Here is a 14,388-nt window from a genome sequence, read left to right as displayed (position 1 = left end):
TTCATCTTTTGTTTTTAACTCTACAAAAACTTTTAGAATGAGTATTTCTTGAGATAAAGAAACATTTATCTGAAATTAGTTATTACTTTAGTTTCTTCTTTGTTAATTTTTAGTGAGATTTAAATACATTTTTGTAGTATAAATAGTATGATAGAATGATTCTTATTCTTATAAATTTTTTTTTCTATCTATCCATGCAACCATACATCCACCTATCATCCATCCTCCTATAGAATGATGTTTAATGAATGTTAATTATAACTGGCTATTTCTGGGTGATGGACTTGGGTGATTTGTTGGGTTTTTTATACTTTATTACCTAAACTTTTTATAAGAGTATGTACCATTTTTAAAAAGTAAAATCATTCTCTAAAATGCAAGAAAAATATATGTTATCATATACTAATAATATTAAATTGCCTGAATTATTCCTGTGGTAAATACAAAAAATATACACCAGGGGAAAATCTACACATTTCACATAACATAATTTAACCATTTCAATTAAGTCTCTTGCTCCTTCACTGAATTTTGTGGTAGACTCTTATTATTTTTCTGTATAAATTGTCCATCTTTTCTCCAATATGATCAAAGAGATAAAGGTTCAAAAATAGTGAAAAATATTAAGGTTACCTTTAAAAAAAATCCTCCATTTATTTCTCCCTTGCCTCCCTGCAGTTTTACTCCAGTAAAATATCTTTAGGTGATAACTATTGGGCAGTGCAAGACTTAAACACTGTATTACAACACTAAAAAGCTGTAGGAAAACATGTCCCAATTCTAGGGAACTTTCCTTTGCTCCTAGCAGAGGAACTTTCCTTTAGCACCCTGTATCTGCAGCACTTGGGAAAAGCCAACTCAATCATGAAAGCCTTTGTCCCACTCCTAAATTCTCACATGATACATGCAAAAATGTGTCTGGATAATTTCTCTCTTCTTGTTTTACCATTTAAATACAGTCAGTCTTCATTTTTTGTGGATTCCTTACTTGTGACTACATCTACTCACTAAAATGGATTTGTAACCCAAATCAACATTCACAGCACTTTGCTGGTAGTTCACAGACATGCCACAGAGTGGCAAAAAATTTGAATCACCTAACATGCATGTTCCCAGGTGAGACTGAAAGAGGTGACATTCTGCCTTCTTGCTTCAGCTCTCACTATAAACAAGTGTCCCCTTCACACTCTATTTAGTGTCATGGTTTTCACACTTTTGTGTTTTTTGCTGTTTTTTTCACTGTTTAAAATAGCCCCCAAGCATACTGCTAAAGTGCTGTCTAGTGTTTGTAAGTGCAAGAAGGCTGTGATGTGCCTTACAGAGAAAATACATGTGTTAGGCTTCATTCAGGCTTGAGTTATAGTGCTGTTGGCCATGAGTTTAATGAATCAACAACATATAATATTAAATGAGGTAGTTCTGACAGACACACACATAAAACAAAGTTATGTATTGATCAGATGACAAAAATGTTGTAGCCAGAGGCTTGTAAGAACTTACCCTGTATTTCCCTAGGAACAATGGCTCAGTATTCGCCAATTCAGTGTTCTTGGCAAATTTATAGAGGATAACTACCGTGAATAATGAGAACTGACGATATATGAATAATGAGAATTAACTGCATATACATTAATACAAGATATCACTCAGAAAAACCTACAAAATTCTGTTAACACTGTTAAGAATGGGAAAAAACTAAAAATCCACATTAAATATAATTCCTTCACAGAATTACAACTTTAATGCTAATATTATATTTAATTCATAATAAAATATTTGTAATTCAGTCACATCCTAAATCTTCAGTGCATGACAAGAGTAAAACCTTCAAATCTTGAAACCAGGTCCAAAGTAGTTTTTAAAAATAAATTTAGTTATCATTTTTCCAATATAAAGATAAATTTATTTTATACTATGGTGAAAAGTATTTTCAAAGTTTAGACCCTAAATATATTCAAAAGCTACATAGAAGCTATATTATATCAATATACAATTCATTTTATAATGAGAGGAGTTACAAGATTTATTGAGTTTTGGTTTTGTGTTTAGCATATACGTTTTCCTCAAATGCTGGGTTTTGGTGAATTTTTCAGTGGCAAGAAGAAATCTTACACTAAAATAATTAGTACTGCCAAAAATAGCACTAGTATTTTAACTCTTGTCAGTAATTTTATCTCCCTTGGTACTTAATCTCAAGAAAGTATTTAAAGATTTGACTAAAATAATGGGTAGAAATACTGAAATACTGGGACTTCCCTGAAGGTGCAGTGGTTAAGATTCCACGCTCAATGCAGGGAGCACAGGTTCAATACCTGGTCGGGGAACTAAGACCCCACATGACACGTGGCGTGGCCAAAAACTTAAAAAAAAAAAAAAAGAAAGAAAGAAAGAAAAAAAAAGAAATACTGAAATACTACTATCTACCCACAAAACACAGAAGTTGTATCTTGCATATAATAATCATTCAATAAATGTCTGCTTATTGAACTGAAAAATGAAAACACTATCACATTTCAAACAGAGGAAAGGTCACTGGATAATTAACTGACTAACTTAACATGGAACAAAAAAATTACCTTCTATATACTTTAAAAGCCTCTGAGGAGGTAATAAAGGGAATCGAATTGGGTCTAGCACTTCCACCACATGTTTTCTTCTCTTTCCGAGATCTTTCAGAATCCACTGCATTGCAGCTAAGAAGACCTGGTATTCATCCTCAATGCTAAGCTCTTCACTTCGCAAAATTTTGATCAGCTGATCTTTTGTAAGTGCCAGGAACTCTTCCCCACTATGAACCTCCAAGAAATGGACATGAATGTAGTTTTCTGTAAATTCCAAAAGATCATGGCAGGCAATCTGCTCAGAGAACTGAAAGATCCCAATGCAGTTCAGTGGATCAATTTGTCCTTTCAGAAATTCACAGCAAAGATTAACAACTTCAGTCAACTGTAGCATGTCTGCTGCAACAATCAGCTCTTGGACATTATTCACTCCTATGTTCACTATACCTAGGGAAGTAAGGTGACAAAATAACCAATAAAATAAAATAAACATTTGACTTATATTCAAAGACCATTATATTCAATACTTGATTCCACTGATAGCTTAGGCTTTACCAAGTAGATACTAAGTATAAAGGCTACAAAGAACTTGTAGAAAGGTGCAGAACTTAAATGATAATGGTACCCCACATTCATGTAACACTTAACAATGAACCAGGCACAGCAGTAATTGCTTTATACATTCACTTAACCCTCGCTACAACCCCACATAATAGGGTTTTCTCCCCTTATTATTATTATTTTTAAATTAATTAATTAATTAATTAATTTTTGGCTGCAATGGGTCTTCGATGCTGTGCGCAGGCTTTCTAGTTGTACTGAGCGGAGGCTACTCTCTGTTGCAGCGTGCAGGCTTCTCATTGTGGTGGCTTCTCTTGCTGTGCAGCATGGGATCTAGGCGCGCAAGCTTCAGTAGTTGCAGCACGCGGGCTCAGTAGTTGTGGCTCGCAGGCTCTAGAGCACAGGCTCAGTAGTTGTGGTGCACCGGCTTAGTTGCTCTGCAGCATGTGGAATCTTCCCGGACCAGGGCTCGAACCTGTGTCCCCTGCATTGGCAGGCGGATTCTTAACCACTATGCTACCAGGGAAGTCCCCACTTTCATATATGTTTATAATGACTTTGGGAAGACATCAAATACTCAATTATATTTAGAAGGGAAAAAAAAACACTGTAATTCTACCTAATAAGTATAAACTCTCCATTCAATCTTATACTTTCCCTTTATCCCTTTAAAACATTCAACTAAACTATGTGTCTAAAGTTTCTATTCCCAAATAGATTTATAAACTCTGTTGGGGCAAGGCTTGTCCTTTCTGTATTCCCAATGCCTAGCACACACTAGGTGCTCAAAAAATTTATTATATATGAATGAATGGCCAAAGGCATTATGGTGAGAGGAAGACTATGGCTTGATGAATGCAAACAGGGGTTTTTTGAAAAGTATAGGAAATGGAATCCACCATGGGAATAAATGGTAGTGGCTGCAGAGAAAACTGAGATAAGACTTAATTGAATGAAATGAGAATTCACTACAAATTTGGAGAAGATAAGATCATGGGTTGTGATGGAAGGTAACTGAATGACTGCTACTGGATGAAACCAAGAGTTACTTGAAAGTACTAAAAAGAATGCCCTACAGCTTAATAAGGCTTTACAGATTATTAAAAGCACTTTTACAGCAACAAAAAAACTAACAACCCAATTGAAAAATTGGCAGAAGACCTAAATAGACATTTCTCCAAAGAAGACATACAGATAGCCATCAGGCACATGAAAAGATGCTCAACATTGCTAATTATTAGAGAAATGCAAATCAAAACTACAATGAGGTACCACCTCATACCAGTCTGAATGGCCATCATAAAAAACTCTATAAATAACAAAGGTTGGAGAAGGTGTGGAGGAAAAGGAACTCTCCTACGCTGTTGGTGGGAATATAAGTTGGTGCAGCCACTATGGAAAACAGTATGCAGGTTCCTCAAAAAACTAAAAATAGAGTTGCCATATGATCCAGCAATTCCACTCCTGGGCATATATCGGGACAAACCTATAATTCAAAAAGATACAAGTACCCCTTTGTTCATGGCAGCACTATTCACAATAGCCAAGACCTGAAAAGAACCTAAATGTCCACTGCCAAATGAATGGATATATATACAATGGAATACTACTCATCATAAAAAAAAAAAATGAAACAGGGGCTTCACTGGCAGTCCAGTGGTTAAGACTCTGTGCTTCTACTGCAAGGAGCACGGGTTCAAGCCCTGGTCGTGGAACTAATATCCCTCATGCCTCAAGGCCAAAAAAAAATAGATAAATAAATAAAAATAAAAAAGAATTTAAAAATTTCATTTGCAGCAACATGGATGGACCTACAGATTATCATACTCAGTCAGAAAGAGAAAGACATACCATATGATATCACTTATGCGTGAAATGTAAAATATGACACAAATGAACTTACCTACAAAACAGAAACAGACTCACAGACATAGAGAACAGACTTGTGGTTGCCAAGGGGGTGGGGGGTGGGGGAGGGAGGGATTGGGAGTTTGGGATTAGCAGATGCAAACTATTATATACAGAATGGAAAAACAAGGTCCTACTGTATAGCACAGGGAACTATCAATAGCTGCTGTATGGCAGAAATTAATACAACATTGTAAATCAACTATACTTCAATAAAATTAAAAAATAAAAATAAAACAGTAAGCTACATGTAAAAGGATGAAATTAGAACATTTCCTAACACCCTACACAAAAATAAACTCAAAATGGATTAAAGACTTAAATGTAAGGCCAGACACTATAAAACTCTTAGAGGAAAACAGAGGCAGAACACTCTATGACATAAATCACAGCAAGATCCTTTTTGACCCACCTCCTAGAGAAATGGAAATAAAAACAAAAATAAACAAATGGGACCTAATGAATCTTAAAAGCTTTTGCACAGCAAAGGAAACCCGACACAAGACAAAAAGGCAACCCTCAGATTGGGAGAAAATATTTGCAAGCAAAGCAATTGACAAAGGATTAATCTCCAAAATATACAAGCAGCTCATGAAGCTCAATATCAAAAAAACAAACAACCTAATCCAAAAATGGGCAGAAGACCTAAACAGACATTTCTCCAGAGAAGTTATACAGATTGCCAACAAACACATGAAAGGATGCTCAACATCACTAATCATTAGAGAAATGCAAATCAAAACCACAGTGAGGTATCACCTCACACTGCTCAGAATGGCCATCATCAAAAATCTAGAAACAATAAATGCTGGAGAGGGTGTGGAAAAAAGGGAACCCTCTTGCACTGTTGGTGGGAATGTAAATTGATACAGCCACTATGGAGAACAGTATGGAGGTTCCTTATAAAACTAAAAACAGAACTACCATATGACCCAGCAATCCCACTACTGGGCATATACCCTGAGAAAACCATAATTCAAAAAGAGATATGGGGCTTCCCTGGTGGCACAGTGGTTGAGAATCTGCCTGCTAATGCAGGGGACACGGGTTCGAACCCTGGTCTGGGAGGATCCCACATGCCGCAGAGCAACTAGGCCCGTGAGCCACAACTACTGAGCCTGTGCGTCTGGAGCCTGTGCTCCGCAACAAGAAAGACAGCGATAGTGAGAGGCCTGCGCACCGCGATGAAGAGTGGCCCCTGCTCACCGCAACTAGAGAAAGCTCACGCACAGAAACGAAGACCCAATACAGCAAAAATAAATAAATAAATAAAAATTTAAAAAAAAAAAAAAAAAAAAAGAGATATGTACCACAATGTTCATTGCAACACTAGTTACAATAGCCAGGACATGGAAGCAACCTAAGTGTCCATCAACAAATGAATGGATAAAGAAGATGTGGCACATATATACAGTGGAATATTACTCAGCCATGAAAGGAAACGAAATTGAGTTATTTGTAGTGAGGTGGATGGACCTAGAGTCTGTCATACAGAGTGAAGTAAGTCAGAAAGAGAAAAACAAATACCATATGCTAATACATATATATGGAATCTAAAAAAAAAAAAAAGGTTCTGATGAACCTAGGTGCAGGACAGGAATAAAGATGCAGATGTAGAGAATGGACTCTTGAGGACACGGGGAGGGGGAAGGGTAAACTGGGACGAAGTGAGAGAGCAGCATTGACATATATACCCTACCAAATGTAAAACAGATAGTTGGTGGGAAGCAGCTGCATCTCACGGGGAGATCAGCTCAGGGCTTTGTGACCACCTAGAGGGGTGGGATAGGGAGGGTGGGAGGGAGACACAAGATGGAGGGGATATGGAGATATATGTATACATACAGCTGATTCACTTTGTTATACAGCAGAAACTAACACAACACTGTAAAGCAATTATACTCCAAAAAAGAGGTTAAAAATAAATAAATAAAGTAAAATTCTAGCTCTACCCCAGCAGTATGACCTTCACCTTATGAAATCTAAATATACTTTCTGAGGGTTTAAGAAGAAAAAGTATTTTTACATTTATTAAAATTTATCTCATCTAACCTTCACATGAATTAAAAAGTGCTACTATCCCCAGTTTATGAATAAGGAGAATGAGGTTCTCACAAGCTTATTTTTATTTTTTAAGTACCTACTTTACATTACCTATAAAACTCTGTAAAGGCACAGGACACACCTGTCTTGTTTACTATCATATCCCCAGTGCCTAGCTCAAAAACTATATTCACATATATATTGAAAGAATGAATGAATAATTGACTAAAGTTAAATGAAATGCTTTGTATCACACAGCTAGTTAGTGGCAGAGCTAGATCACAAACCCAGGTCATTTGATTTTAAGTGAAGTGCATAAAAATCTATGGTGAGAAGAATCTGTTAAGACCTATTAGAATTGTGAATGGTTAATAAAGAATGTCCAGAGGAGGACTTCCCTGGTGGTGCAGTGGCTGGGAATCCGCCTGCCAATGCAGGGGACACAGGTTCGAGCCCTGGTCCGGGAAGATCCCACATGCCACGGAGCAACTAAGCCCATGTGCCACAACTACTGAACCTGCGCTCTAGAGCCCACAAGCCACAACTACTGAGCCCACATGCCACAGCTACTGAAGCCCGCACGCCTAGAGCCCGTGCTCTGCAACAAGAGAAGCCACCGCAGTGAGAAGCCCGCGCACCGTGGTGAAGAGTGGCCCCCGCTCACCGCAACTAGAGAACAGCCTGTGCCAGCAAAGAAGACCCAACACAGCCAAAATTAATTAATTAATTGAAAAAAGAAAAAAAAAAAGAATGTCCAGAGGAGAGATTAATAGAATAACAGGTTTTGCTGCCCCATCCCCAAAAAGGAAATGCTATTACAATGAAAATCAAAGATCATGTTTTTAAAGAACTAATTGTATCAAAGAGTACAAAGTTCCCTGTCTAATAAATACCCAATATTCATTTTCATTTAATCCGTACTAACAGAACCTTGATTTTGTTGTGAGTGGCAGTTGTGCCCTGCTGAAAATTACATTTCTCATCCTCCCTTGCAGATGAGGGTGAATTTTTGACTGAGTTTGGCCAACTTGATACAGGCAGCAGTTATTGGGGAGAGCTACCAGAAAAGCTTAAAAAGGGATAGACTCTGCTGGCAGGTCCTTTTACCTTTTCCTCTTCTGCCTTCCACTGGCTAAAGTTCACTGATCATGAGATTAGAAGCTACAAGCTATAGATGATGGAGCAAAATGTTGGAAGAATAACGCGCTACTAATGACATCAAGAAGCCACCATACCAGCCTTGGGATGGCTTCTATGGATTCATTTTTGTTGGAAAAATAAACTCCTATCTTGTTATTTTATATCTTTTACTAGCGGCCAAATGTTGTTCTTTACTGTTAACCAATTTTACCTTAAATGTCAATATTCTACAATGTTATTATCCCCCAGATATGCTCAGTAGTTTTATTTCTCTAGGTTTTACCACTTTTTATTCCTTTGATGGAAGTGCTAATCATCAGCAATATGGAGATGATGCCATGAACATTCTCTTTCACTAGATATCTCTTGTTGCTACTGTCAGACAGCAGAGGCAGAATAAGCAACTTGTGGAATTTCTTCTGTTTTTATGTTGTTTGACACTAATTGCATTGGATTAATCTGTATTAATTTATACTTTGCAAATAAGAGAAGCAGGGGCATTTATGAAATAGTTTAATCAGCTGACATAAGTCACTTAGAAAAGTGAGGTCAAGAACCCCTCAATGTTAATCTGTACACTAGTCAATAGGCAGAGCTGCACTGCTTTCAGCAGATAAAAGATAATCATTTTTATTTTTTTAACATGTGATAATCATTTTTACAATCCCAAATTAAAAGCTATTTTCTGAAAATTTCCAAAAAGAAATATGAAACTCCACAAAGAAAAGAAATCACCTTGGGACTTCAGTGGTGGCGCAGTGGTTAAGAATCTGCTTGCCAATACAGGGGACACGGATTCAAGCCCTGGTTTCGTCGTTTTCCAGGTTTAAATAACATGTTTTAAGTAAACAACACTTTATCAGGCCATATCCCACCAAGTAGTCCTTTAAGGGGAGCAAGGTATATTCTCAAAACTAGAGTGTAAACAAACATAGTCTTTGTTTTCAAACATTTTTTCCTGATTATGAGAGTAATATATATTCACTACAGAAAAAAAACTTTAGGGACTTCCCTGGTAGTGCAGTGATTAAGAATCCGCCTGTCAACAATGCAGGGGGGATGGGTTCGATCCCTGGTCCGAGAAGATCCCACATGACGCGGAGCAACTAAGCCTGTGCGCTCTAGAGCCCCCGAGCCACGACTACTGAAGCCCACGCGCCTAGAGCCCATGCTCCGCAACAAGAGAAGCCACCACAATGAGAAGCCCACGCACCACAACGAAGAGTAGCTCCTGCTCCCCACAACTAGAGAAAGCCCGCGCACAACAACGATCGAATGCAGCTAAAAATAAATAAAAAATTAAATCTTTTAAAAAAACTAAAACAAAATAATTTTAAGGCAGAAAAGCATAAAAATGAAAATCACATTTTCCCATACACAGACATACACTTTTTTTTTTGGCTGCACTGCACGAGTTGCGGGAAGTGTGGAGTCCTAAAGACAGGACCACCGGGAAACCCCTATATTAACATTAATACTTTAGTGTATCTCTTTCAAATCTTTTTTCCATGTATATTTATGTTACATATAAGACTTATATTTTACAGTATGGTTTTTGTGTACATTTTATAATGTCATTAAAACTCTTCAAAAACATTTTAAAAATAAAAGTTTGTTTAAATTAATACATGCTGATTATAGACATTTTGAGGAAAAAACAAAAAAAGGGAAAAAAGAATCTTCCGTATTCCATCATTTAGAGATAAACACTTATAAATATTCTAGTCTCTTCCTGTGCACAAATACACAAATGAATTTTTTTTTTTTACAAAATTGGGGTGATATTTACATCCAGATTTATTTTTATTTATTTATTTATTTATTTGCGGTACGCGGGCCTCTCACTGTTGTGGCCTCTCCCATTGCGGGGCACAGCCTCCGGACGCGCAGGCTCAGCGGCCATGGCTCACGGGCCCAACCGCTCCACAGCATGTGGGATCTTCCCGGACCGGGGCACGAACCCATAGTCCCCTGCATTGGCAGGTGGACTCTCAACCACTGCGACACCAGACAAGCCCTATATCCAGATTTTTTTTCATTTAAAATATTGCAAACATTCTTCCATGAGAATGTATATATGTGTGTGTGTGTACATATATACAAACATAATTTGTGAGAACTAAAAATTATTCCATTATATATACATGTACCATAATTTATTTAACCATATAACCTACTGAGGGACAATCAAACTGTATTCCATTATATACTATTATAAATAATGTTACAATAAATGTAAATATTTGCTTGTATCACTAATTAATTCCTTAGGATTCCCAGAAAAGGAATACTGGGTCAAAAGATATGAACTTTTTGTTTTGTTTTGATTTTTTTGGCCATGCCATGCAGCATTCAGGGATCTAAGTTCCCCGACCAGGGACTGAACCCGAGCCCCCTGAAGTGGAAGGCGAAGTCTTAACAACTGGACCACCAGGGAAGTCCCGATATGAACTTTTTGAAGGCTTATAATAACATATTGTTAAATCACTTTCTATATATTAGATCAAGTTATATTCCCATAGCAGAACGTGAGTGATTGCATCATTCTTCACTCAAAGCTACAAGTTCACTTAACATACCTGTGTAAATGAAATCTAGAAGTATTTGAAAGATTCCAGCTTCAATTCCTAGAATCTGTACAACATCTTTTGAGGACTCTTTCATTCCTCCAGTGAACAAAGCTGCAAAGTAAGGACTACTGGCAGCCAAAACCAGCCGATGAACTTTGAAAGTCTCCTTTCCAACTTGCAGCTGCACATCACAGAAATGCTGTCCATTTCTCATTTTATTGATCTGGGCCAAGATGAGTTGAGCATGTTTATCTGATGAAAAAGGACTATCACCAGCCTTGGCACAGCCCTCATTAGCCATGATGATGCCAGATTAATTAAAAGGACTGTTGCCCATAATCTGGTCCTACCCTGAAAAAAAAAATGAAAGAGACCAAACAATGTATTTTTGTGTTTAACATGTCTTCTATTCATACACGTATGAAACATTCCCTATCCTCAAGGAGCTTACAATCTATTTAGGGACATAAAACACATATGAAACAAATAAGGGCTAAATTGTGTGGTACTATTTCTAACAGGGTTTCAAAGAAGGGAATAAATAATGGGGCCTAAAATAATTAGATGGCGCTTCACAGCAGAAATGGAACCTGAACTGGACACTAAGTGACAGTGTATTAAGGTATGAGGAGAGGGCATAAACCCTTTAGGGTGGAGTAAAGAAAATGAAGAAAGGCACAAAGGTATAAAGATATTTTTGTACACTGCAGTAAGGAGGCACACATGGCAGCCAAATGAACTTTCAAAAAGCAATTGTGATCAGGCCAACTGTCTGCTTAAAATCCTTCAATATGTACACTTCCCTTAGCACACAAAGCCCTTCAAATGTCACCTCTACCTACCCAGTCCTACCTCCTATAATCCTCTTTGAACTTAATACTCCAACAAAACCTAACAATTTGCAGTTCTCTAAACACATCTCTTTCATGGCACCCTTCCCCCTCCTTTTCCTTCTGGATCTTTGTTATAAATCAAGACGGTTCAAACTTACTTTCCTCCAGGAAATCTTCCCTGTTCCTCTCTCCTCTGGGTTTGGTGCTCACCCTAACCTTACCTATTTTACAGTATATTATCACATTCTACCTTGTCAGACATTTTACCACCCTACTCCCTACACAGACACACAGACACACACAAACACACACACTCTGAAAGTTCCCTGAACGACAACTCCTTAGGGACTATCTTTCATAGCTGTAGCACCAGTATCTAACATATCTTGTTTTCAAATGTTTGTGAAATAAATGAGCACAAAGAAATAACAATAATTGCTTAGGTTGTTTTTGTTTAATTCTGATAACTTTTCCACACATTATGCCAATTGTAATTCTCACAATAATTAACAGGCTGGAAGAAAAAGATATTGTTATTTGAAATAAGAGAATGAAACTGAAGCTCAGTTTCCCAAGGTCACAGAGTTAGTATAATGACAGAGTTAGTATAATGACAGTCCTGGTATTTGAACCCAGGTCTTCTTACTCTAAATCCTGGGGTTTTCCCATCATATCATGTGCATATAGAGAAGGAGCTTTGAAACCCAAGCATAGCAACTTAACATGAACATTTACAGGTTTATCGAGAATAAACATGACAATAGTCATGTTTCAGAACTGTTATTTGAGCTTTCAGGGGATGAGCTAAGAGGTAGCAAAGTCTTAGAAAACAGCCTTCCAGCTTTAACAATGAGAATCAAAGGGATAAATCCAAGTTACTTTTTGAATAAAGAAACCATGAGATCCAGTAATATAAGAGATATGGAGATGAAGCCCAGGGGAAATCTAAGATGACTAAGGTATTTAGGCATCAAGGAAAATTAGTAATAAGACTGACAGAAATGGTGTGAACTGATGTTAAAGAAAAGGGGGGGCTAAATTTATAGCATTCAGTCAAACTTATTAAAGTAAATATAACTAAGCTGATTATCACGATTGTCTAGGAATTAGCTTATTGAGAAATTTTATTGAAAAGTTCCGAGGTAGCTGCTAAAACTTCAAATTAGCATCAACATAAATGTCAACATACTACATTTAACTGGCATATAAAAGCAAAGAGTGTATTTGTCTCTACATAGAAATTTGACCTGCAGATATTATTAAACATGGCATGGCTGTCAGGCTTTCTTCTGTTTTAGATTTCTTCCTATCAGCATATTTTGGACCCCACTGGTTTGTTTAATTACAAGGTACCTCCTCTGCCCCCAACTTCAGGGCATCAAGCACAGCTACTGAACTAAAATGCTGCCTCCTGCTACAAAAACGTTACTGAATTATCCATCCACTCTGGCAGCCGACAGCAGAAATCCTACTCTATTACTACTGCGCTTCTTAGTAACTGCTGATACTATCCCACTGCCACTGGAGTACTTCATTCCAAAAGGCGGCACGTGGTATGACCCTATTTCCAAAAGGAAAGAGCATAATTCAGGGACATCGCATACGGATGTAAGGGACGTGCCCCAAGAGGCACAAACTTGAAAGGCAGATTATTTAGGAAACGGTGGAGACGCCCAGAGGAAGTAAGGAGGACCTATGTTTAGTGGCCTCGAAGTCACTGCTGCGAGGATCTGGAAGCTGCTTCATTCAGCAAAGCGTGTCAGAAAGAATCCCAGGACGAGCAAGCATCCAAAAAAATGAGGCTCTTTGTGCTTGACTTGGGGGCTGGACCTGGAGAGCTACCCTTAAGCTGCTGCGACACTAACGGCAGATAAACATTCCGGTGCTACCTAAACGGTGGGGAAGACATCTCAAATACTTCTGGTGACGACAGGGCCGGAGCTCGGCCTCGGATTCCCCAGTGGGGGCGGGGAGAAGAGAGGCAGGAAGGGACCGGACTAGACGACGTTCCGGACGAAAACACTTCGATTATTAGAGGCACGCGTGAACGGCAGGAGGAAGCCGGTTCCAGAGGCTCCTCGCACTCTCCTCCTCAAGGGTCCCGAGAGCCGGAAAGAGCCGAGGAGGATATTCCCAATCCCATCATAGACGCCCCCGGGACGCAGGCCCTTCTTACCCGCCGCTTCCCCTTCCCGCTGGCGCCCGCTCAGGCTCTGCGTGCGCAGTCGCGATAAGCTAGCGCACAGACGGGGCGGGGAAAGCGCGGCGGGGTGACAAGGCGCGGGTGACTGGGCAGTGCGGACCGCGGAGGGTTGGAGGCGAGGCCCGGCCGGCTGAGGGGACCTCTCCGCTCCGCTGGCAGGGCGGGTCTGCGCGTGCGCACTGCTCTTTCGCTCACGGGGAGCGGCGGCTCTCGGTGTGGCGCTGCTAGCGGCGGTGGGCTCGTGCTTGATTCCTGGCGGGCAATGGCCTTTGGCCAGCTTAAGCTCCCGCCTTCTGGGGCTGGCCGGCTGGCCGTTTCCACGCCGCCTACCCCCTCTCGATTCTTGTGGCGTCTCAGGCAGCCAGCGAGCCTCAGTGCTAATGAAAGAGTCGGGATCTACCCTCCTCACACAGCCTATGACGCTGCTCCCCAGGAAGTCAACAACTGGCTGGCTAAACGGCTTGCAGTTTGCACCTCCAGGCGCATCCATTCTTCCAAAGCTCCTGACTGCCCCACGGAGGGAACACACAGAGTAGAATTAAATGTTACCCACAACCAAGATCTGGACA

General features: G+C 39.2%; 1 protein-coding gene across 2 annotated transcripts in view; it reads right to left on the bottom strand.

Moving 5' to 3' along the window:
- The window catches only part of IPP (intracisternal A particle-promoted polypeptide), a 38,456-nt gene extending 24,502 nt beyond the window's left edge, over positions 1-13,954 (bottom strand). The window contains exons 1-3 of one of the 2 annotated variants that reach the window (XM_081226019.1): positions 13,506-13,954; positions 10,793-11,134; positions 2,577-3,008 (exon numbers count right to left, since the gene is read on the bottom strand). In XM_081226019.1, coding sequence (XP_081082145.1) covers positions 2,577-3,008; positions 10,793-11,084 — 724 coding nt within the window. In that variant the 5' untranslated portion in view covers positions 11,085-11,134; positions 13,506-13,954. The remainder of the gene's footprint in view (positions 1-2,576; positions 3,009-10,792; positions 11,135-13,505) is intronic. The other variant, XM_081226018.1, reaches the window with a different exon arrangement.
- Positions 13,955-14,388: the final 434 nt, after the last annotated feature.

The sequence above is a fragment of the Mesoplodon bidens genome (assembly GCF_964165515.1).
Source record: "Mesoplodon bidens genome assembly, chromosome: 2".
Taxonomy (NCBI): domain Eukaryota; kingdom Metazoa; phylum Chordata; class Mammalia; order Artiodactyla; family Ziphiidae; genus Mesoplodon; species Mesoplodon bidens.
The sequence above is the reverse complement of the archived record's forward strand: the minus strand, read 5'-3'. Positions and strand labels throughout refer to the sequence as shown.